At 49.6% G+C, this 24,515-nt stretch overlaps 1 protein-coding gene across 2 annotated transcripts in view; it reads left to right on the forward strand.

Moving 5' to 3' along the window:
* The first annotated feature begins 1,224 nt into the window (after window positions 1-1,224).
* Window positions 1,225-24,515, forward strand: part of PRICKLE2 (prickle planar cell polarity protein 2) — a 106,529-nt gene continuing 83,238 nt past the window's right edge. Inside the window, exons 1-2 of one of the 2 annotated variants that reach the window (XM_054838123.1) lie at window positions 1,225-1,341; window positions 1,674-1,759. In XM_054838123.1, coding sequence (XP_054694098.1) covers window positions 1,300-1,341; window positions 1,674-1,759 — 128 coding nt within the window. In that variant the 5' untranslated portion in view covers window positions 1,225-1,299. The remainder of the gene's footprint in view (window positions 1,342-1,673; window positions 1,760-24,515) is intronic. The other variant, XM_054838128.1, reaches the window with a different exon arrangement.

Genomic DNA, 24,515 nt, shown 5'->3' on the forward strand with positions numbered 1-24,515 from the left:
TTTGATTTTTTTTTTAAGAAAGCCCAACATTTATGGGAGGAAAGAATGAAAATCTCCCTGAAACTTTTTCCCTGAGACTCTTCAAAAGGCAACCACACAGCTCCCAGCCTCATTTCAGTCTCCTAGAGAGGAAGGTACAAGTGAAAAATTGACAAAAATGAGAACTGATTAAATGAAAAAAAAAAATTATCAAAGCGTTACAGTTTTAACCAGCTGTGAGGCAGCAAGGCAAAGGAACAAAGAGGCAGGGAAGGAGGGGAAGATGACAGGATCTGCGAACAACCACAACCACGAGGTGAAGCTGTGAAATGCTAATGGCGAAGCTGCTCCATCCCCACTGGGGACAAGTTTCCGAGGACCCCTGTGCTCCGCGAAGCATGTTTGCCGCTCCCCCTTCTCCCTGTGTTTCGTTTTGCTCTGCCTTGTGCCAGATGTGCCGTTTGATTGCAAAACCCCAGGGGTACGGGCTGGCTGTTGGCCGTGGGGATCCCTTTGTAGTGCATTGTATAAATGACAAGAGCAGGCTGATGTGCGGGCTCAGCCCCACAGCTCCTAGCCCCACGGCTCCTGGCCCCGCTGGCCCACATGTAGCTCTGGGAGGACGATGAGCTCCGGGGGCGTAACAGGTGCTTTGTGTCCCAGCCTGGCACCTCAGGCTGCAAATATATTTCACATGACTATGGTTCTCCTGCACCCTGCTTGTGTTTGTGGACTAAACCTGTCCTTCATGAGGAGGGGGAACAGCAGGGACCTGGGCTGTTTGTTCCCTGCCTTTGCCTGTGCCTTTGCCCCCCGTGCAGCGCAGGCTGCAATGCGCTCAGAGCTGTAACTTCAGCGCGTGTCCCTTCCGCGCTGCAGAATCCCATCTCTGCTCTTCTGGAGCTCAGGTTTTTTATTAACACCCATGTTCTGGAGTGTTACAAGCGCACTGCACTGCCGGGCAGAGCTGGCCGAGCGCTGTGCTCCCGTGTGCGGCGGGACAACAGCCAGCGCCGGGAAGGACCCGGGCAGGGTCGTTAACTCTGAAGCGGAGTGATGACAGCCGGCGCTGCGGTGCAGCAGGGCGGCAGAAGCCGCCGGCCCGGGCCGAGCCGAGCCGAGCCGGGGCGGCGGGGGGGGGGGGGGGGGGAGGTGGTGGCCTCTCCCGGGGCGGTGCCTGCCGGGCCGAGGGGCGGGGTGAAGGGGCGGGAGCGCGGCGCGGCGGAGGGGCGGCCGCCGGGGGGGGCGGGCCGGGACTGCCGCTGCCGCGCACTCGGGCTGGGCTCCGCTCGGCTCCGCGGAGCGCGGTGCGGCGCTGCCATGTTCGGCCGCGGCTCCCGCAAGCGGCTTTCCGGCCGGTCGGTGAGTGCTGGGGGGGGGGTTCTCTCGTCACCCCCTGTCCCGTCCCGGCGGGCTGCGCGCCCCCGCCCCGCTCCAACCTGTGGCTCCGTCCCGCCGCCCGCTCCGGCTGTGCTCCCGGTGCGGTGCGGCCGCAGCCCCCGGGCGGTCCCTTTCTCCGGGTGCGTCCCCCCTCCAGCCCCGCCGGGCTCCCTCCCCTGCTGCTTCTCCCGGCCGTGCGGGTCCCCCCTTCGCCCCGGGCGTGCCCCCCACCCCTAGGTGCGTGCCCCCTGCCCCCAGGCACCCCCCCTGTCCCGCAGCTGGGGGCCGGGGCTGAGCTCTGCGGTTTGTTCCAGCTGACGGCGTCGGGGGAGCCGGAGCGCGGCCAGCCCTGCACCACCTGCGGGGACCAGTGTCCCGGCTTTGCCCTGCACAAGTGGAGGTAAGGCCCGGCGAGACCCCCTATCCCTTCACCCCGTCCCCCCGAGGGCAGCGGGATCCCGCTGGATCTCCCTCCGGCTCTCCCTTCGCAGGGTTTTGTGTCTCCCTCCCAGCTCTGTGCACGTTCAGGGCTTTCTGAGGAGCACTTGTGTTGGTCTGAGAGTGTTCCCCACCCTGGCTGGTGGCTCTTGAGACACGGGTGGGTTTGTCAGACCCACCGAGCAGCACGCAGGTGTGCCTGGTGCTGGTGCGAGGTGCAGCAGGATCCAGACCCGGGACTGGGGTAACTGGTTTGCTAATTACCACCTCGCAGCCGATCCGCTCCCCGCTGCGGTCAGGGGTTCTTCCTGCTGCCCCGGGTCGTGCTGGGGGCTGAAGCCGCCCTTGCCTGGCAGGGACAGCCTGGGCAGGCTGGGCTGGGGTGGGATGGGAAGGGGCAGAAGGGGATCTGGGTGGTTTGCACCAAACCGCTGTGTGAAGCTCCTGCTTTCCCCTGTGATCAGATGGTGGGGTTTTTCCCCTCTCAGTGATGCCAAGCAGAGATTTAGCTATTAAAATGGATGGGGCGTGTGTAAGAATGAACAAGTGAACAAGTATTTTTGGCTATTTCTGTTGTGTCTCTTTCCAAAATGGGCAGTGCTGGTGCCTAGGAGGCACAGAGGACCCTGGCCTCATGCTGAATCAGCCCTTCTCCCCTCCCCGTGTTGTGCTGTCTAGAAATGAGTCCCTGCTCATGGGCGATCTGGGATGTGGCGATATTAAATCTGGGCTGCGGGCTCCGGGAGCTGGTACACAGTCTTAGTAGGCCAGGGAGCCCTTGGCGACTTTTTAACCTTATTTTATAGAGTATACCCTTTTCTCCAGCATCTGCCGCACTCGGCACTCCTCCCGGTCTCTGCCCTACTTCTCAGAGCTGCATCTCAGCAGATTAAAGCACGGGTTCAGGGCGAGGAGGGGGATTGAGTTATTCACGCTGAGTCGTATCTTAAGCTTCAGCCTTGCAAATCATCGTCCTGGTGCCGTTCGCTCCAAGGTGTGGTGGGACGGGATCTGTGGACTGAGGTCTGCCCCAGGAGATGCACGGCGGCAGGTGGGGCTTGCTGTGGTCCTCCAGCCTGGCCCTCCGCAGGTGCCGGTGGCACGTCTGAGTGCACCATGTTCCACCTCAAACCTTCGGAAGGTGAAGGTGTCTCCTTCTCCCAGGCTGCAGGAGCTGTGGTGTCCTGATGCCCTCCCCGTAGTCTGAATTTGCCACGTGTGTGTTAATAGATTTATAAGGTCACCCCTGAGTTGTCTTCTTTTCAGGGCTTCTAAGTGCTTTCCCAAGCTGTCCCAGGTTTCCTCACAGCTGAAGTTTGGGGTAGCAGGCATTGTCACAGAGGTGCTTCATGATGCTTAAAAGTGTCAAGGAGAACTTTCGACTGTAGGATAAGAAGAAAAAGGTTGGGCATCACAGCTATTTTGTCCTCTGCTGCAAGGACTTATGAGGTGGTGCGGTTTCAGCTTTATTATGTCAGAGGGTGCAACTATCCAGCAGCTTTTGATAGCATTCCATTGAAGGCCAAGTGGCCCACCAGAAGAGGCACCCAGCTGCTTGGGGAGCATCAGGTGAAAGGTGGTATCGCAGCTCTGCTTGGGTTGTGCCCTCTGCACTGGCTTGCTGTGTCTCTTGCACTGGGTCCTGCAAAACCCTGCGTGCAGGTAGAAGTGGTGCAGGAGGCTCCAGCCTGCCAGGACCACCCGTAGCTGTCTCCTGGCGGCCCTTCTCTGAGGGACCCCGGACATGGGCAAGGATTTTGGCTAAAACAGCATGGATTGTTCCAGCAGCCTTTTTTTCAGGAAGGAAGGGGTTACCTCCCACAGAGCAGGAGAAGGATGGGGGTCCTTGGGTGGGGGTCAGCCCCAGGGCTGTTGCGGGTGTGCATCCCTGCACTCTGCTGAGCAGGCAATGCCAAGTTCAAACTTACACCAAGTTACCTTACACCAGGGACTGGACAAGCTGAGAACCCTCCTGCGCACACATTCACATTTAATTGCCTTGATATAAGAGTAATTAGGCAATTAAATAAAGGCAACCTGTTTGCCAGAACACAATAAAGAGGAAGCACATTCATTTTTTACTAGCCGGTGGTCTGTTAAGGCGAGGGACGTGTAAGCAGGCAAATTGTTAATAGTGGTTTTGTATATTGAAATATGCTCAGGAGCCCGTGCCCTGTGTGCACGGGGCGGTGTAGCCAGCTCCTGCTGGGGATGCTCAGTGACACCTTAACGTGCAGAGCGAGATTGGAAGAAAACAAGGATTTGCAAGGAAATCCGCAGATTAAGGATACAAACTCGGATCAATTAACCACTAGAGATTTGTAAGCCTTTTATAATCCTTTAATAGCAGAGTTTTGCTGATAAATTTAAATAGAACTTTTTTTTGCTTCAAAGATGGGTACTGGTGATATGCTTTAGGGAGATGGAAAAGAATCGATAAGCTTGCAGGCATTGAGACCATTGCTATACAGGCATTGTCATATATGTAATTATGCAGGATTGTGTATTTTCTAGTTACCTGTGATTTTAGGTGTGATCAGTGCAGCTACTCCATCAAGCAGGCAAATTGCTTTTTTAGACACCAAAGATTTCTGTGCCCGTACGTTCCCTTAAAAGCCACTTTTCTCAGATGGGGAGATGGCTTTGAGTGTGAATTTATCATTCTTGGAAGCTCATGCAGACTTCCCGAGCCAGGGAAACCACTCGAAAGTAAATTGTATTCTGCAGAACTGTTTTCTTTTCAGAATAAAACCGGTCTCTGTACTGTAGGTGATGTGCAAAAAGAAGATGAAAGGGGATTGCTAGGTAGTTAAAAAACGTCCCTGGTTTTAGAGTTTGTTTTTTGAACCTTCTTAATTTTGCTCTGAAATTATAATCTCAAATTCAAGGTAGTGGGTGAATTATCCTGTAAGAGTGTCAGCGTATTTAATTCTATTTTGGTGGAAGCAGGGAACTGAAAACCCCCCCATGTCACACAGATAAACTGGAGCCCACTGCCCGCGTCTTACCCCCTCGAAGCCTCCAAATCTCCTGCGTGCCACAGACCTCTGCGTCTTGTTGTGAGGCAGAAATTCAATTTTCAGTTTTAAATCATTTAGCCCCAAAGAGGAGAAAGTAAGTGGTTTGTCTGAAAAGACTGAAGATTGAATTCCATCATCCTTGGGCGTGAAGTCTGCTATCAAACTATAACCAGTATAACCCCCAATTTCTCATGACCTGAACAGCAAAATGACTCCTTCCTCTAACTGCATCGCTTTCTTTTATGGTAGGTTGTCAGTAAAGTACATAAGGACTGAAAAGTTGATCTGTGTGGGCTGCGGTCTGGAGGATGGAAATTGGGTGTACATAACTAAATCCTCATTAATACAGGTCGATACTTGAAAGGTGGCTTTGTGCGGAAAAAGTGAAATCAAATTCAATAAAAATCTCCCAACTCCTTAGGAGCCCCGTTGCTGTTTTCTAATCAGATCTGCATTACATTAAACTGTGTGCCATTCAGCTTGTTAACAAGCTTTGGCATTAAATAAAGCTGTCACTGGAGTTTGGTGAATGAATAGCCATTAGGAGTGTCTTTTGCATAATGTCTTGCAGAGAAAAGCCTGCGAGGGAGGTGGTCCGGGAGGAGGGAAGGGAAGGGAATTTATAACCTAGTCCTGGTGCAATTAGTGTGAATATGCAAACCTTAAAGGTGACAAATGGTTGGCAGCTCCAGGAAGGGAGAGTGGCTTTTGCTGCTGTTAAGCCTACTGTGAAGAACTAATTTCGGATTTACTCTGGGCGAAGTAAAATTACAGCCTTAGTACTGTATTTAAAATAACGGATCCTTCGCGTTGGGAGATTGGCATGTGTTTAGCACACAGAGGCATGGTTTGTTTGCTCCTTGAGAAAGCCTTGCAAAAAACGATACTCTTGCAATTCAGCAGACCCTGCTGTTCCTTGTTCTCTACCTTCTCCTCCAAGAACACCAGCTAAAACCGTAGATACGGGACACCTAGATTTTAAGACGGTATTTGAGCTCTGGTTTGAGGAGAAGGGGACGTACCACCTGGTTTGCAAAGCCTGCAGAGGCAATGGCGTGCGGCTGATTTCAGAGGGAAGGCATTCAGATGCTGTGGCAGATAAGATAATTTTAAAAATAGTGTCTGAAAACCTTTGGAGAAGTCTTTGTTGCCATAGTTATTCTTCTGGTTTGCAGAAGCATTTAAATAACAGTAATAAACATGACATAAAGACAAAGACTAGCTTACTGAGGATTTAGTTTCAGTGTGAGATTGTTTTACATCTTTTCTTGGAGTCTCTTTTTTTTCTTGCATGTGCTGTGCAATCTTTGTCCCTTGGAATCACGTTTTGGTGGGTTAGAGATCTGCTTCTCTTCATGCATTGCTGTCACACATCACGGTCTTAATACCAGGGGTGTGTGTTTGTACGGCACATAGCGCCTGGCCCTTTCCTTCCAAGGCAAATTTACGTGACTGTTGACGTAATATTGCATATTAACAAGTGAAGTTTTGGTGCATACAATTCTTTTGAGCGTTTATTTGTTTCCGTAACTCAGTACCTCGCTATAATCTACTGCAGCCAGTCCCACAGAAGTCTGATCTCATCTGGCCTCGTTGGGTCTGGGAACATCTGCAAGGAGAAACTTTTCAGCTTCTCAGGAGACACCACCTGGAGATCCCAGATGATACAGGATCACCCCAAAGGGTTTGGATTGACCACAAAAACCTATGGACAAGGAAAAAGAGGAGATGTGTGTCATGAGAGGGTGACCTGGTAAATGAGGTCATTGACCAGAAGCCTGGAGATGTTGGAGGTTGCAGGGTGATGGTGGACAGGTCGCTCTGCAGCTCCCGTCTCTGCCTTGTTGACTGTAGGCAGGGAGTTGCTAGTGGCAGTGGCTGTTTGTTTTCTTCGTGCGTTTGTCCAGTGCCCGGTGCTGTGGACGCTGTCTGCTCATGTGTGGTGAGCAATGACCAACTCTCCGTCCATTTGCAGCCTCGATCTGCATTCGCCGGGCGCTGGCCTTGCCCATAGGAGGGACATCCCAGCAGGGTCACGTCTGCATCCCAGGGCATGTTTGGGTCTCCGGTTTGATGCCCAGTGCCTCATCCAGAGAGCAGAAACAATAATATTTGTAACGCAGCACGTGAACGAATAACACCGAATTCTGAAGCATTTGTTTCTACTTTCAAAAAAAAAAAAAACCAACAGATTATTGCTTCCATATGTTTTCAGCATTTTTCGTAGGTTATGTATCTTTCACACACGCGCTCCCAGCTTTTCCCTTTCATGAATAACGTGCTTTGTGTCTCTCTCTCCTTTAGGATCCAGATATTCCATACTTCCTTGCATGTTTATTTGAAAGGCTTTGGAGATGTGAGAATAGCAATACCTTATCTTGAATGGGCTTATGCTCGCATCGCTGCCATGGCGAACTGTGCTGGGCCCACTGGGTTTTAGCAAATTTTTCATTCTGTAATGAACCTGCTGAAATAGGCAAAACGTGGCCGGTGCGGTCCATCCCGGTGCTCCGGAGGTGAGACGCCGAGGGACCGCAGAGGGGCCAAGCGGGATGCTGTCCCCAGGGGTGGGCAGGAGTCATCTTTCTCCCGAGGATGCTGTCATCCTAGTGGAGGGGATGCAAAAAAATTAAATAATTAAAGGTGGGTTTTGTCTCCTGATTTTAAAGCTGTTCATAAAAGGGTTGGTATCGTTAGCTTGTGTAGGTGTTTGGGTTTTTTGTCGTAAGCCATTCAGGAAGGAGAAGTCATTCCCTGCCAGGTTGCTCATTGACAACGTCAGTGTCCTTCAGCCTCTGTGCCCAGGGGGATTTGGGACTGGCGGCTGCTGTGCGCGCTGAAGCTCAGCTCAGGAGGATGCTGGAGCATACGCTTTGCTTGGCATAAATGACTTCAGCTGTCCTGTTTACTCACACCTGTGAGATTAAACACTTGTGTAAGTGTTTGAAAAAACCTACTTTTCCTTTGAGTTTTGAACCCCCGTGGCAGTAGGGAAAGAGCAGGGTAACTAGTGATGGCTCCTGCCGTTGCCGCTATTCCCACAGCGTCTCTGTCGAGGGGCAGCCGGGCCGTCAGGATGGGAGTTTGGGTGGGTTGTAGCGTAGGGATCAGCTTCGCCCTGCCCTGGGACAATCTATCTTTTCATGAATGTGGAGCGCACAGTTGCATTTAAGGAACTCCCAACCAATATTTTGGCCTGTCCCTTCCACATCTTCGTGCCCTGCTGCTGAAACAGCACTTAAACCAGCCAAGACTGATAAGGTATCCTGTTTGTGTTGGCTGGGAGACACAATATCCACTTTAGCAGAGCATTACAATGTCGGAGGCAGTGTTGTCCCTGGCAAAAAGCCTAAAATAAATTCTTTAATTTTTTGTATACGATGTACAAAAGAGCAGGTGAGGTATGTACTTGTTTCCGGGCAAGCCCGGGGAGCCTGTTTGAAGTCCTTTACAAGCCGCTCAGGATTGTATTGCAAGAACTCAAAGGAGTTTGAGACACTTCTTGATTAAATTTCAGCTGAACACAGAGCCCTAGTCTGCAGCTGGTGTAACTGGAGTTGTTCTGCAGCCGGGCTCTGCCCTGCTCCATCGCAGCTGAGCTGCTGGCAAAAGCCAAAAAAGCAGAATTTCTCCGAGAAAAAAGGTAGTGTGGGTACTTTTTCCGTCTGTTTAAGCAGCCTTGTGCGATTCTAGTTTTATGAATGGGGTGGAAAACCACTAATAAGCTGTTGTGGGTTTTGGGCTGGTTTGGGGGGTTTATTCTGTTTCTGGAGTGATTGTGAACAACACTGATGATGGGGGGGCAGAGCAGAGAAACACTGAATTCTGACTTTACCTGATTTTACTCCTAGACCAAACAATTCTCTTTTAAAATTTGGTGGATTTTTTTTTTTTGCGCTAAGTTTTTGGAAAAAAATGACTACAGCTGCTTCTTGGTATGCAAAGAGTGAAATGTTATCTGCCTGGTGTGAGCGAGTGGGCTTTGCCATCCCAAAGGCAGAACGGTGGCCGGCAAGCGCTTTCCCAGTGCCTCGACCACGGGGCTGTGCAAAGCACAGCTCCCTCCCGGAGCCTTTTGGGATGGAATTGCCCAAGACAGACCCCAAAACTGGGAAGCGGGATGGATTGGCTTGCAGTGGGCATCTCCTTCAAGCAGACAGCTATCGGTGCTGGAGGCTGCGGTTATGGGTTTGGGTGTTGTGCAGGGTGTGATTTAGTGGGACATGATGAACTGATTTAACAGCTCAGTGCCGCTGCATGCGTAAGGTCCTGAACACCCTGTGCGTCCCCCCCGAGCCCAGGGTAATGGGTTAAATCGGTTGTGGAAGCCTCTGATGAGAGGGAGGAGGTGGGAGAGGAAGGGTCACATCGGTCCCATGGCACGCAAAGCTGGGCTGTCATCCCTGCCCTTGGCACCCCCATCTGCTTACTGAGTTTTGCTGCCCCGCGGCAGCCTCAGCCCTCTCGGTCCTCCTTGCTGGCTCCACAGGAGCGCACAGAGTCCACTCTGCCCGCGGGACGTGTCCTGCAGAGCCCCGCGGTGCCACCTGCGGCTGCGATCGCTCGCCCGGGGCACGCGGCACGTGTTCGGCGGGGAGGGAAAACTCCGACTCCTTTAACGGAGAGTTTGCAGTGTTGCAAACCTTTGTCACGAGTGTGGTGTGGCGTGAAAGAAAAAGCTCCCAGCCACTGATTTGGAAAGAAAGGTGAAAAAGGCTGGTACCCGAGATCCTCAGCTGGAGGGGGCCGGGCGCAGCTATTTGGCTGATGCCCTCTGAGCACTGCCCTCCTCTTTGTTGCTCTCCGCTGTAGAGTGCTGTTCAGTGCTTTCAAGAGTTTTTCTTGGGTTTTGTTCCCTTTCTGTTTGCCTTTAAAAAGTCAATCTGCAGTCTTTTATTTTTTTTCAAAGACATTCTTTCCTCCCCCCCAGTAATCCATCCTTATTACACCAGTGAGTCACTCTTCAAATAATCAATTGCATTTTCATTGTCTGGCTTGTAAGTCTATCACCGCGCTTAAGGACTGCCGATAGTATCAGCTGAGACCTTTGGCAGATGGTTTTGCAATTTGCGATGCTCATTTGGATATTTGCTTTTTTTCTCTGATGAATAATCTCCCAGCCGTGGCGGGGCAAAGCCGGGCTGGGGACTCTTCCCTGCGCGCACAGCATCTCTGCGGTCGCTATCTAATGTCAGAGGAATTTGTAACATTAGCAGAATTGTCTGATGCGAGGAAAACTAATTTGGGGGTAAGCCTCGCAAGCATGGTTGTAAAGAGCCTTTTTCTCGTGGGTTGTCGTATCCCTGCGGGCTCCGGGCACGCATCAGTGCAGCCCCGAGGCGGCCGATGGCCAGAGCCTTTCTCAGGGTCACCCGTGCTAGGGCTGAGAGGTGTATATAAAATTCAGGGTGCTGGAGAGGCCGTTTCTTCCCCTGTGTGAGGCTCTTTGCTCTTGGCAGGGTCCTGATGCCAGAGCTTAATGCTTCGAGAGCTAAGTATTACAATTATTATTCTTACCGTGGAGGGAGGCACTTTGTGCTCAGCCATCGCAGCAAATATTTCATCCCCTATCAATTGCCCTCGTGCAGATGCTGCCGCCGTGTGATAAAAGACATAATGGCTGCTCTCGCTGATAAGGGGAGTATGTAACTATAATTATTGAAATCCCTCCGCAGGCTCTGCGGATGGATGGAGGAGAGTCCCTCTCCCTGCGGGGGTTTCTCTTGCTCCAGAGCCCGTCGGGGAGAGCAGGAGTGCTCGCCCCAGCGCACTCCCCGCTGGCTGCAGCTCCTGGCAGCCGAAATGGGAGCTGCTTGGCCACAGCTGTGAGCAATTAGTAAAAGATGTCTTCTTTTTTTTTTTTTTTCTCCCCTCCACTTTCTTTCCTCTTCCTCTTCTCCTTGAAACCAAGCCATGGGCCCCGGGAGGAAAGCCCTCGGCAGTTTGGGTGCTAGATGCTCCTGGCCTGGCTCGGAGGCAGCCGGTGCTCCATGCGGTTGCACCCCGTAGCGGGGTACAGGTCTAAGGATCCAACCCAACCTTGCGGGAAGCATACTGCAGCCGAGGAGCCAGATATTATTTAGATCAAGCCAACAAAAAAATATTTCCATGGCAGCAGTAACCATAGGAAACCTCCCCAGCGTGTCTTGGGTGGTTCCTGTTTCCTTGCCTTCAGCTGTTTGCTTTGCAAGCGGAGCAGTGGTTGCAAGCGCTCCGTGCCCGTGGTGCCACCAGGAGTGGCCGGTGAGCCCGGCTGTCCCCTCCGCCGGCTGTCCCCAGGGGCTTGGCAGCCGCGCTCTGGGATGCATCACTGCTCCTCGTTTTCTCTGGCACTCTAGTTGGTAAAAAGATGCTTTGAGAGGCTTCTTTAGACGCCGTAAAGTCTGAAAGCCACCTTTTTACCTTGTGTCAGCTCACAAATGCGTGTTTGATCCTTAAATACCCACGGCATGAAAGTGAATTGGCTCCCAGGGTCCAATTCTTCTTCCTTTCTACAGAGTCTTAGAAAGATACTTTTATATTCCCTCTGGCTCAGCTAGGGATGCTTGGCCTTCAACCAAGATGGGGAATCTAGGACAAGAATCCCTGAGAATAGCAAGATGAAAAGTTATAAAAAATACCAACATTTTGTTGGGAAAAAATGCTGGTAAAAGATTTCATTTAAAAAAAAATAATCTGGAGTATTTTTGATCAGCTTCATGTGGATGCGTTTACAGGCGGGCATAAGAGGAGGCTTGTTTTCCTGGGTACTGCCTCCTCTAGGAAATCCAAGCTGTGAAACGAATACAAATGCTGGAAATGGAGACGTTTTGCAGTGAGTCACTGGAAGGGATGGGGAACCAGTTGTGCCGGTGCGGCCGTGCCGTTCGGCAACCAGCTCATCGACCGACAAGGATGGGGCGGCTGCATGGGAGCACCCGGGGGGGCCTGGGCATCACCGGAGACTGCACCCATGGGTGCTCCAACCCTACGGACCCCTTCTGCCCTGCGAGGGCGGTGCGGAGGTGTGCCCACGTAGCTTTGCAGAGCCGATGGGCCCCGTTTGTGGAGCCGAGGTGTTGCACAGAGACAGGTTAAAAAAAGAAGTCTCCTTCTGTAGGAGCGTGAAGCAAAGGGGAAAAAAATACATTGTAGGTGCCGGTAACCGTGATTTTGATGCTTGCGTAGCACGCGGTGCTGCTCCGTGCTCCCCAAGCCATCGGGTGCTCGTTGTGGCAGGGTTTGCTCCGTGGGGGAGGACCTGGTCGGTCTTTGACCCGTCTGCCTTGGGTGGAGGTGAACCCCTTTGCAGCGATGCTGCTGGGCTTCTTGTCTCGTAACCTGCCCTGACTCTTTGCGGGTGATTTAATCCCTGTTTTTGCAAAACCCAGAACCTTACAGGAGTCAGGCTTTTGCTTACGATTACACAACATTTGAAGAAGTGGCAGTGGGGCAGGGACAACGCTGATTCCCTTTCTCTTCTTGCCTGCCAAACAAACGGGAACGCTCATCACGGAGCTGCACCCGTGCCGTATTAAATCTGCATTTGGTGCCATAAAGGCCACGTGCTGGAAATGCAGCCCCTTTAAATGTCAGATTTGAGGAGAGCTGAGACATGGAAGACAATAAAAGTTAATATTCCTAAGTCAGGTTTGTGCAGTGTAGCTCGGATTTTTAATATCAAGTGCATAATTTATTACAAGTTGTAGCAGTTTCAAATACATATATTTGAATAGGCTTTAATATTATCTTTCCTTCCAGCAGCAGGAACAATGCTGCTTTACAAAAGAAAAATGATTTCATGTTGCCATGTGATACTTTCAGCATGTACCTCTAATAGATGTGTGATTTGCTGAAGTGTGAAGGCTATCTGATAAATACCTGAATAATAAAGCTGTGTTGTTTGTTCTGATTTCCCTTTGCTATTTTGAAACGTATAAATAAAACATTTTCGCACTGTACCCCGTGTAGTTCCAGCCCAGACTATTTATTTTCTGCTGATGCAACCTATAGGAGACAGGAATCTTTCAGTCTGACAGGAGATATCTTGTGGCATTGGTATTACATGTTGCGCTCAAAATGATCAAACGCAATTTTAGTAAATATTTTGTCCAAAGTAAAGTTATAAGTATTTAAAAAAAAAAAAAATCTTCTCTAAACAAAGAAGCATTTGTCTCTGTGTACAGCAGAGGGCACTCGGCATCGCCGAGCTGGGAGGCTGCTGCTCTGGGCTGCCCGAAGGGAGAAAAAAAAAAATCACTGCGCTTAAATTATGTTTTGCAGAAATGAAATACTCTGTGTGTGTGTGTGTTTGCTTATATATGCGTGTGAGTGTGTATATAAAAAGACACAGGGTGGCATATATATAAAAATAATCCTAGCACATAATATAAAACTTAAATATTTGTAGTGGTTTCTGAAGTTGGATGAAGCGCATGTTGTGTTGATTAATGCTCAGCCTGGTGTTACGCTAAGCTTCGGAGGGGATCGAAGCATGCTGAGAGGGGAAAACAAAGAGGCCCCGACTAGCAAAGGGTTGCAATCTTCATCCTCCTTGCAAAGACGCAGAGTCTGCAGACATCTTACGACATTGGGAACTACCCCAAGTCAAAGAAAGGCCCGGAAAGATGGATAATATTGGGATATGCAGAATTATGAGTTTTGCACTGGAGTTCGCAGTGTTGTGGTCTCGTTCCCAGCAGCACCAAAGCTGATGGAGTTGCAGGGCTCTTGCGAAACTCCTTGAGATGATTCTTATCCCCATCGTAGAAGTTACCAGCTGTTTAAGGAAACTTAAAATATTGAGTTTGGTGGATGGAGCAGGAGGCAGCTCTGGCCCCAGGGGCGAGGCAGCAGGGCTGGACCCTGGCTGGAGCATCACTAGTTGGAAGATGAAGCGCCTGCTTGCTAGTGAGGGAGGGATCACATCCTGCAGGTAGAGGTGGGTGCTTAATTTTCCAGAGCCACTCGTGGAAATTGGGGCCTCACCTTGTGTAATAAGGTTTTTTCCAACAGAAATGAATGTTTTTCGTTTTTTTTCCGTGTAGCTAATTGCAAAGACACTACCAAGACATGTTCCTCATTGAACTCTTAATGCCCCTTGTGTTTCTTTTGAGAGAGAATAAAGAACCCCAATGCCAAGTACGTGCTCAGCTTTTGGCTTTGCTGTGGTACTATTAAAACATTCAGGGCAGATGGATTTTGTGCCGTACTTTGAGCAGTGTGTTTCCTGGTGAAACCATAAGATGCCATGCTGAATTTTCAGATTTTAGTCATTAATTCAAGAGGAATTCAGATTTCCTCTGTCTCCCCCAGCAAGCTGCTTGGATTGGGCTTAATCTAAATCTCTCAAAGCAATACTCCCGAAAGGGGCTGGAAGTGTCAACACTGTTGTATAAAATACAGGGCTGGTAACGAGTGAGAGGGCATGTGGTTCAAGATAACCAGTTTATGCAAAATACACAGCTGGGTGGATTTTGCTGCTGAGTATCTGTGGACTGTAATGATCACAGAAATATGGAAATGTTGGAGGGGCCTTATAATAATGGGCGCTAATTAAGATGAAATGGATTTGGGTGGTAGGGAGTAATCCAAGATTACAATAGTAAGGGTTTTTAAAATAGCCCCTGCTATTTGGGAGGGCAGCAGCGCTCCTCGTTATGGGGCTTAAAACCGCCTCTCCGCAGCATTGTCGCGGGCAGCGTTCACCCTTGCCTGGTTATTTCACAAGAGCTCGGTACAGCTAAGACATGAAGTACGTGAATAATTTCAAGGGTACAAGCTGACCTGCGTGCTCTAAAGCACCTTCTCGCTGGGATAAAAAAGCTGTTATGTTGCTGTGCCTGGGTAATTGTTTTTCTGGAGGTCTTGCTGGGACGGGGTGGTTTGACCCATTATGGCGATTCCTGCGTTGCACGTTTTGGAGCTGTGAGAGCAGCCTGGTGCTGCCACCACCAGTTAGATGCTCCTGCCCAGGGCTGGTGGGCTGGGAGGTCCTGGGGGAACGCTACTGGGGACAAAGTCTTGCAGCTCTGGGATTGGGACAACAAGCAAGATGCAACACCGCAGCTTGGTCTGCAGGACCCTGGTTCTGCCCCGCCGGCCCCAGGTTTTTGGGCAGGAGCAGACGTTTGGAGCCAGACACGTTTCTGCTGGTGCTGCTTGGCTTTTCCTCTCTCGCAGGGCTTCGCTGGTCTGTATTCAGCGCTGACCACGCTGCGAAACACCGGGCTTAGCGCACCGAGTGCTTCAGGCAACCGGCTCCTTGGGAAATGACGGTTATGAAATGTTTTGCAGGAGCTTGTCATCGTTAAAGGAGATTTGGCAATGCATAGCTCGAAAGGCTGCGCTCGTGGGCAGCCCAGCCTTGTGCTAGAGACCGGTGAGCCTCAGGACTCACCTTAGCCAATGTCAATAGAAATGGAACTACTTAAATACACAGTTAAAATATGTTGTTATGTTAGCATGTGGACCTCCGTGCAAGATTGCTCTTTAACTGTATCCATTAAAGGACCCCCATGGAAGACATATAGGAGGCTGGTAAAAAAAACTCCCAGCATTAACAGCTTGCTTGCTGCCAAGTGGATTTTGGGCTGAAGTGAAAGGTACCTGGTTTTGGGGTATTTCTATCCAAAACTTTGTAGACAGTAAGAAGAAATGGGTTAAAAAGATGCTGTGTACTTCCTTTCAGGTGATGAAATCCAGCTGCCCCGTCTGCTGGCTTTTCTCTCCCGTGCTTTCATGCGCGGTGCCCAAGCCGTGGTAGCAGAGGAGGTTGTTACCGATGGCTAGCACATCGTTGTGGTTCAGATCGGCCGTCTTCCTGGGCTTTTCCACATGATCCGGGAACTCGAGTAGTTCATAAAAGGAGTGAGTAGCCAAATGGACCAATAAAAGGAGTTTGTGGAAAAGACCAATATATTTTATGAAGAAAGAAATGGATCCTCTAACGTGAGGGTTGTGTCTTGTAAAATTTTGCAGGGCTGCTAGCACTGTTAAACGCTGGCTTTCCGCTCCAGCCGCTCTCTTTGAGTGCACGGAGCAACTGTCTAAGCTTTCTTTTTGGCCTGAGCTCTTCCAAGTTTGGGGTGAAATACTGGCCCTGGGGAAGTCACTGGGAGACGTGCCATGAATTTCCCAGGGACCTGGAAAGTGATCTCCAGCGCGACACCTGTGATGACAGCCTTTGAATAAAAGCTGTCTGGCCTTTGTGGAGCATTTTAGGCAAGGTAAAATACAGCTTTACATCTTCTTCGTGCTCTTCGATGGCAACAACTGCAGCTAGAAGGCCAAAATTTGGCCTGACCGTGGTTGTTGCTGGGAAATGCCTTTGTGCGATCCAGGAAAATTTAAGCTGTTTGGATTTGAGCAATGAATGAGTTTGCAGCAGCGGGATGGTGCACGCACGCACGATGTTTCTAACCGTGGTAACCCAACGAGTGAAATTTCAGCCCAGCACAGAGGGCAAGCGCAAGGCTGATCAATGATTTAAATCCCCCCGCCCCAAGCTGTTGAAAGGACTTGAAATGGGCTGTGGTGCAGGGAGCTCGGGTGCCGTGCCGGCTTGGGTGGATTTCATGCACCGTCCGTAGCCGTGGAGATCTCATCTCCCTGTGCTACCCTGAAACCCACAGGATGGGGAGGCAGCAAACGAGGCGCAGCATCCTTGGAGGCTGAACCCCTTTGTGTCATTGAAGGGACAGGCAGGGGGCTGCAGGAAAGGAGAAAACGGGGATCTTGCTACCGATTCAACATTTTATATGTCTGTGCGCAGGAGTGTCTGCAGCTTCGACCTTGATGCTACTCAACCTGTGAGATGTTTAACTAAATCTTTTTAGTATTCTCCTTGTGCAGTTTGAATTTATTCCGATGGACTGCAGAGATGTGGTGGTGTTCAAGCTAGGCTTGAATTTCTTAGCTGATAAAAATTTGATACCATTCTTCTGTCTTGGCTCCACAGGGCAAAGCTGCAGAGGTCAGCTAATCTTGTGAGATCTGTGTCTTTTTTGATCTGACAGTTTGAGAGCGCAGTTTCTGCTGCACCCAGATTTTAAAATGGGGCAAAATCCCCATTTCCAACCTGCAATCAAAATTTGGCTTCAAATCCAGTTTCTCAGCTCCTAAATGCTGAAAAGCGACAAATTTTGGACTGTGTCCTCTCTGCGAAATGACGATGCATGCCGGAGCATGGCCCTTCACTAAGCCGGGGACGGGGTGACGCCAACTGCAACCGATTCTAAGAGAAGGGTCGAGGTTTTAAAGAAATGGCGTGACATTTCCTAATCATTGGAAGTCTTTACGGTCAAGGTGGATTACCTTTGGGGATGGCTTGGTCATTTCCAGCTCTGGGGAGCTGGCTGTGCAGAGTTCTCCTCTTTGCTGGGGTGCTCAGCTCCACTTTGGCATCACGGGAGCACAGCGGCGTCTCCTCTTGTGCATAGCGGTGCTCAAAAAAACAGGCTGTGGGGCTGGATCAAGTGCTGTGCCCACCGCCACGCTTTTGGCTACTGGGCCCCTTCCTGCGAGCTTTCTCCAAGGCGAAGGTTGAGTTTTACTGCTGGAGTTTGGCTGCCGCTCTCGCTTTCCCCACGGCCACCTTTTGAGAGGATCGATGGTTGGTTTTGGCAGGAGTTGTTTTATTTCTTGCTTGCGAATGTAGTGATCTCAGCTGTCTGCGGGTCTGCGTGAGGCTCGGTATTAGAGCTGCTTTGATGTCTGCACTGATACATCTTAAGGCAGCTCAGGATGATTTTATGCAGTAGCCCCAAGGTGCTTGCACAGAAAAAGGTGCTTTAGAAATGTAAATTTTGTTTGAGGACAGATTTTTCTCTGCTGTTCTCTCTCAATTCAGGATGAGGCGGTAAAAATGTAGCATTTAATTAAAGTTTGTAAAGGTTTGGAAATTAATTGCTATAAACATAAAAGGCATAATCGAATGCCTACCTAATCCCCACCTTAAGGGCACATTAAATGCAGAAGGAATATAATATGTTGGAGACTAGGATTGAAAAGCAATGAGGATTTGGGAGCAGATCTTTTATAGCTGGAGCTTCTAAATTATTTTACTTCAGGCTTAGGGATTTAAATATCTACGTATTATAGATAAACATGAAGCAGCCCAATTCTCTGTTGGCACAGCCGGCATTGTTTAGTGACAAATCCGTACATCATGGCCTTGCAACGTGCATTACAGCGTGGTGTCTTGTCCTGACGGTGGATGGGATGGGAATCAGCCCTCAGTTCGTCACCGAGTCGAGGGCTTCTTCTCTGGAGTTGATAGCTGTTCAGAGAAAAGCACCTGCTGGGTTTCCACTACCGGAGTAGAACAGGGTGAAGAAGGGGATGTGGCATTACACGGTGTCAGCCAGAGGAGCTGGGCTTCCTCAGCTGCTGAGTTGCCTTCTGCCATCTCCAGCTTCAATTTACAATAAACAAACAAATAAATAAGTAAAATTGAAGCAATCTTTTATCCTGAAAAACTCAGACAGCAGAAACCAAATGCTGTTATCTCTCTGGGTCTCTAGAGAAATCAAATCTGGGCGCCTTGGAGCTGCCTGGCTCCATCACCATCTCCTCACCATCCTCCCTGTATCCCTGGGAGCCAGGCATCCCAAAGAGCCAGTTTTCCCCATCAAACCACCGGGCCCTCCCGCTACCCCCCGGCAGTGCGTTACCAGCAGGACCACACCATGGTTTTGTTTTGCAGTTGGGAATATTTGGCTTTGTTCAGTTTTGGGTAGAAACCAGGCTGCGTTCTGTGGTCTAGCTGTGATTCCTAATATTTTTTCGTATGGAAATTGGGAGTATTTCTCGTGGTAGAGAAAGAGCAGTGAGGTGTTACCAAAAACCCCAGCTAGACCCATGTCTCATGGCCCTTTGCTGGGATGGTGGCAGCAGAGGTTTGCTGTCTTTGGGACCAAGGCTTGGAGAGGTGGGATGGGGAGAGGGCTCGCATGGGCACTGGTGGGGGGCGGGGTGGTGACACGTGGAGGAGCAGAGGAGGTGGTCGGGGATTGCCCTCGCCCGTGGCATCAGGGAAAGGGTGATGTGAAGCAGCAGAATATTAAGTCATCCTCTAAATGGCATGGGGAGGAAAAGAGCCTGGGCAAAAGCGAAGGGTACGAAATACCTGGTGCCAGAACCGAAAAGTGCCCAGTTAAGGGTAAAATTAGTTCTATGTCTTATACTGCAGGGCCCCATGGAAACGGGGAGGGCTTTCTTTTTCTGTTGAATCGGGCTCTATGCCAGGTGAAAGAAAACATTTTCCCAACACCAAATGGAAAAATGCAAGGCAGACGTCTTAAATGAACTGTTAAAGGAATAGAGCTGTGAAAAGAATACGTTTGCTGTGTGCCGGGTTATGCATTTAACAGATTTTTGACTATATGCGACCTTTGCAGTTTGTAGACAGAAAAATCTGCTGCAGAAACTCAAGTTGTACTAAAGGCTGAAGGCAGATGTCAAGGTATCATCGCTGTTCCTGGGCTGGGCTTTGCTCAGGAGGAATGGACAGTATCTTTCTGTCCTCCCCCAAAATCTTGCTGTGTTTTTCCTTTCCCCTCTAGCCCTCTCCCCTCTCTTTCTACAGATCATTGGCAGCTCTGCTCATGCTTTAAAATAACCCAGGCTAAAAAGTGCGATTTGCGTTTCAGCGATTTTTTGATTACACCCACGTCCTATATTTATTGCCATTTTAATCGTCTGTGTTAGCTTGAGATGTGTTTCTTTTGAGCAAGGGGGGAAAAAAAAAAACCCTTGACTCTGTTGCTAACTGTTGCTAAGGGAAAGAAGATATTTATTCATCAGGGCACTTCTTCAGTACTGCGAGGCTGGTAGCCATGGAGGAGGAGTGTAAGGAAAAGAAACGGTTATGTATTTAAGCCCTTTCTGTTATTGTTGTTGGACTCTTGCCATATCTACTGATGGTCAGCAGATGTCTTTTTTTTTCTTCCCCCTCCCAGCGTTGTGCATCTTGGATTAGAGGTGCAGCTCGGGTTATGGTGCAGGGCAGCTGGTCCCCAGAGCCTGATGTGAAACCAGGGGGTCCCTGGAGAGACCCACGGGGCTTTGGTGGGTCCTCGGTCCCACAGGCGTTACGATGCTCCCGTGTTTTGTAGCTATTTCCCCTCGGCCTCTCCAAAGAGGCTTTCTAGTCTTTGGCTTCAGTATGTCCTTTTAAAAATCCTCATCAAATCAAAGACAGCGAGAGCCAAAAATGATGCACATGGCTGCGTTCCCTCCCCGAGCTACTGCTGCTGGGGGAGATGCGGCAGTGCCGTTAGCTGGCCGTCGCCGAGGTAAGAGGTTTTCCTTTCAGCTGTCATAGCAACAAGAAAATATTGTTTTGACGGAGATCAAATTAAAAATTAAATTTGTCTCTTTCCCAGTAAGCGAATTGCTCACTTGTGAAAAATATGAATCACTTTGATTGGGGTAGATATCTTTGTAAGCACCTCTGTGGGTTTCCGAAGTGGATTTTGCAAATGCCTCGTGCCACATTATGTCCCTGCTGGGTTTATGTAGAGTGTCCCGTGAATCTGAGCTTTATTTAACGTTAGGCTTAGGTTGAAAAAATTCCTTGGCAAAACTTCCTTGGTGCTTGTAACCTGCTAAAGCTTGGGGGGAAAAAACAGGTCTGACGAGTGTCTGGAAGCAGAAGGGATGACTACTCAAATGTAGCATTTCTATTCTTTCTACTAAAAAACCCAAACAAACAATAATTTGGTGGTTTACGAGATGCTTCTTGGAACGAAGCTGAACACAACCTGAGAGCAGAGTAGAGGAGGTGAGTCAGGTAAACAGGAGGGTTTGTGGCAGCACGGGTTAGAGAACAGCCTGAACGTCTCTCCGATGCTCTCCCACACCCAAAGTATTTCCAGCTCGGGGACTTTCTAAGCCAGACGTGATTTCTAGGTATTGGGTGTCCCCAGGTGCTTTCCTGTCCCATGAGCAGCCGTTCACCCTTTGAGCCCACACGAGCTTTAGGCATCCGCAGCATCACTTGCCGTGGCTCAGTGCCCGTGCGTGGGGGATCACCTCGCTTGGGTTGCTTTGAACCTGGTTAGCTTCCTTCAGCGAGGTCACCCCTTCCTCAGCCTGCAGTGGGGAATCCCACGAGTGACACAGAAAGACCTTCCCAGGCTGCTCACAGGTCCGTGCCAGCCTGATGGCCACGTTTCTTCTCAAAGCAGCACATGGAAGCTTGAGCAAGTCACATCTGCGTCCCCTTTGGCTTATAGTGCAGTAGCGGTAGCAGATTTACTACAGCCAAACTGATCCTCTCATTGATTTATCTGTAATTAAGATTCCTAATTGATAGGGAAAAAGCTTTTTGACTGAAGGTAAAGTGAAAAAAGGAAAAGGTTTTTCTTGGAAAGCATTTAAAAATCACAGGCGTTCTTCAGCAGCATTGTGCAAATAATTGGTTTTGGTTGGGTTTTTTTTAAGAGTCATCCTGTTAGCACGGATGGTTTGTGGATGTAACCAGGCTTTTTGACTGCATGAACAACTCTGGGCTGACATCTGCCACTGGAGCACAACATAACGAGGGCTGCATGAGTCCGTGGTGCTTTGACTGGAACTCCCAAACTTTGGTGACAGATGGAGGCCAGGAGCTCCCTCCAGATTACGTGGGGTGCACGAAGTCTAGCTGTGGGTGAGAGGGACCGTCCTGTCAGGCGGTGTCCCCTGAGCTGCTCTCTAGACAGGCTTTGGCACTGGGTTGCCAGAAGCAGGAGGAGAGGGAGAAGCCGTCCAGAAAATAACCAGGTCCGCATTTTCCAAAGTGGTTTGTGGTCTTTAGGTCATCTCAGCTTTCCAGGTGCCCAGCTCTTGGTTCAGAAGTGGTGGCTTTTTGTAACGAGCTTCTATTTTTATTCTTTTTCTTCTACCCTGTTCCTCTGCAAGGGGCTCGGTCCCTGGGGACACCGCTGCTCTGCAGGAGATGCTGCCTGCCCAGTGCCCAGCCCGGGGAAGCCTCGAACCCCTCGTCCCGTGTGTGTGTCACAACGTCTCCAAGAAAGGAGGGCAAAAGAAAAGGGCTTGTTTGTTCAAAATGTCACTGTTGAAATTATAACAGAAAATTCCCATTTCTTCCTCGTGGAAACCCGCACGCAAAGCCTTTTCCAGCCAGCTCCCTTCTTAAGCACTCGCTATTGATTTGTGAAATCAAATCGGGCTCGGGCGACGCCGTCGTTATCTGCCGCAAGCTGATGGAGAAAGTCAATGCCGGCATCGATTTCCCATTGCACGTGGCTTTCGTAGAGTTCACGGCAGACTGCAAGCGACGTGACACCGAGACTGTATATCTGCATGGTCAGTTATCACCCACTTTCTGTAAAACCCTCTTTCTTTTCCCCAAACTGAGGTCTGCAGCGATGCTGCGCTGTGGGGACCCGCATCCTCGGCAGACGGACGGCTGCCTGCAGGCAGCGTTGCTGCTGCACGCCTGCCTCTCCGCACCAGCAGGCATTCGTTGTGCATTTTATTTTTCACATGTGTTCGTCTTCAGTATTACAGGCGTGTATGTGCAGAGCGGTGCTGGCGTGCCAGTGAGGATTATTATATTGCTGGGTGGGTTTTTTTTTTCTCATATATTTGAAAAAGCAACACAAAATTACATATATAAATGGCAACATCTGTTACGGAAGCCTGGCCCAGGCAAATTACTGCTTTAGAAAGTCGGCGCAGATACTCGTGTGATTCACTTTCATGCTTTCCAGAGTCACATCATACCCACAGCGCTTTATTCCAGCTACGATAGGTGTGTCTTTTTTTTTTCTTTCACACCCACATCAAATTCTTAAAATAAGAGCTCTGTAAAAGGAAAAACTAACTTGAGTTTATTTTCCTCTGGAGTCCACGCGGCCCTGGAAGTTATTATTAGAGGTGAAGTCATCACAGAGGAGGCTGTAACCCTTGGGGAAGGGTGTGGGCGATGCTGCTCTTGCAGAAAGAGCAGTGGTGGTGGTGGTGGTGTCCTGGGGCAGGGGGACGTGAGCACCGGGGGAAAGGTGGAGAAGTCCCCATCCGCCTCTTGCCCATGTCCGTGGTTTTGGCCAGATGGAGATGGAGTGTTTCAGTGCCCGTCCCTCCTCTCTCACGGTGGCTCTGGAGCAGAACAGATCTGCCCCGGGCGCTGCTGAGCTCCACCATGTCTGCAGCACCATCCCTTTGCTGGCTTGCGGTGCCCAGACCACACCAACAGCTGGAGTGGAGCTATCCTTTTTTCTCCTTTTTTTTTTTTTTTTTTATTTCACATAAAATGGAGTTGGATCCTCGTTACCGTGGAAACCGACAGCCCTAATTATAAGGAGTTTGATTCACTGGAAGTAAAAAGCTGTAATTCTTCTTTTTCTCTTAAAAAAGTAGAAATAAAAAAGACATATCATAAAATGATAACCCCATATCTGACGTAAGGTTAATCTTAAGTGTTTTCCATATGAATGGTGTCCCAGAAATATACAAAATACTAGTACTACTACATCTGTAACAGTGAGCCAGGCTGAGATGAGCAATACCATCCTTGCTGCCCATTGCTTGTGCTGAACCATGGCTGCCTTCAGGCTAACACTGAAAACAAATCAAAGTCATTGCATTGCATGATTTTCCTTTTCTTTTCTTTTTTTTTTTTTTTTTGCCGTTGTATCACATGCAGCACAAAGAAAGGAGATAAAGCCAGAGGGCAGAGGTGAAATATCTCCTGCCGGGAACTCCGGATTGCAGCCAGGAAAAGAGCTCAGCACCTCTCGGTGCGGGAAGGACTAAGGTCTGTGCTGGGCCCATGAATAGCCCCATTGAGCAGCTGCTGGGCTGGAAGTTAAGCGGTGGCTTAAGTGTTTTGCCAGATCTGCTGGAATTTGCTTGTTTTGCAGACAGCGGTGAAATAGCATTACGGTTTACATCAAAACAGGATGCGAGTCAATATGTAAATACTGTATAAAGAATGCTGTGTGTGTGCAAAGTGGCCTTTGCAAGTGGTCTCGGAGTTCATCCTCCCCATCGCTCTGTCCTTTGAGGGAAATCAGCTGAAAGCTGCAGAAATTGGGGAGTGTTTTCTGTCTTGGCTTTCTGCCTTCTTTTTCTTTAAGCAGGCGGTGAGGACACCATCCCGCGTGGGTCAGAGCATCGGTTGTATTTGGGTCAGGAGGGTTACCGGGGGGGCAGAGATTCGCACATGGAATTGATTATTTTATTCCATTTTTAGAATGTGCTTACTGCGGTTTAAAACTCAAATTCATCTTATAACACAGATACTTAAATCCTGGCCTGGAACCATAGCTAAGAGGAGAGCATTTAATACTTGCGAAATCCCTATTTCAAATAAACATGTGAGAGAGTGGCTTTCTGGTTTATTGGTGAAGAAACAAAGCTGATATTTTAGAATATATCCAATTAAATTCTGCAGAGTGGGCTTTCACATGAGGATAAATACATTTAGGGCCATGTTCCTCCGAGCATGAAAAGCAGGGACTGTTGAGGGGGGTGTTTTGGTGTAACTTCATCCACGCTTGTGACGAGGGCTTTCTTCAGCCCTGGGTATGGTTGCTCATGAGTTGGGAGCTCATCCTCCACATGAGAACAGCTGGCGTGTTCCTGTTGTGTGGCTTCATGGAAGGAGCAGGACTCATTGTGTTGGGTTTAGGGTTGGACTCGATGATCTTAAGGGTCTTTTCCAACCTAAATGATTCCACGATTGCCACCGTTGCTTGGTGTATCAGT

The sequence above is a fragment of the Grus americana genome, chromosome 11, assembly GCF_028858705.1.
Source record: "Grus americana isolate bGruAme1 chromosome 11, bGruAme1.mat, whole genome shotgun sequence".
NCBI lineage: Eukaryota > Metazoa > Chordata > Aves > Gruiformes > Gruidae > Grus > Grus americana.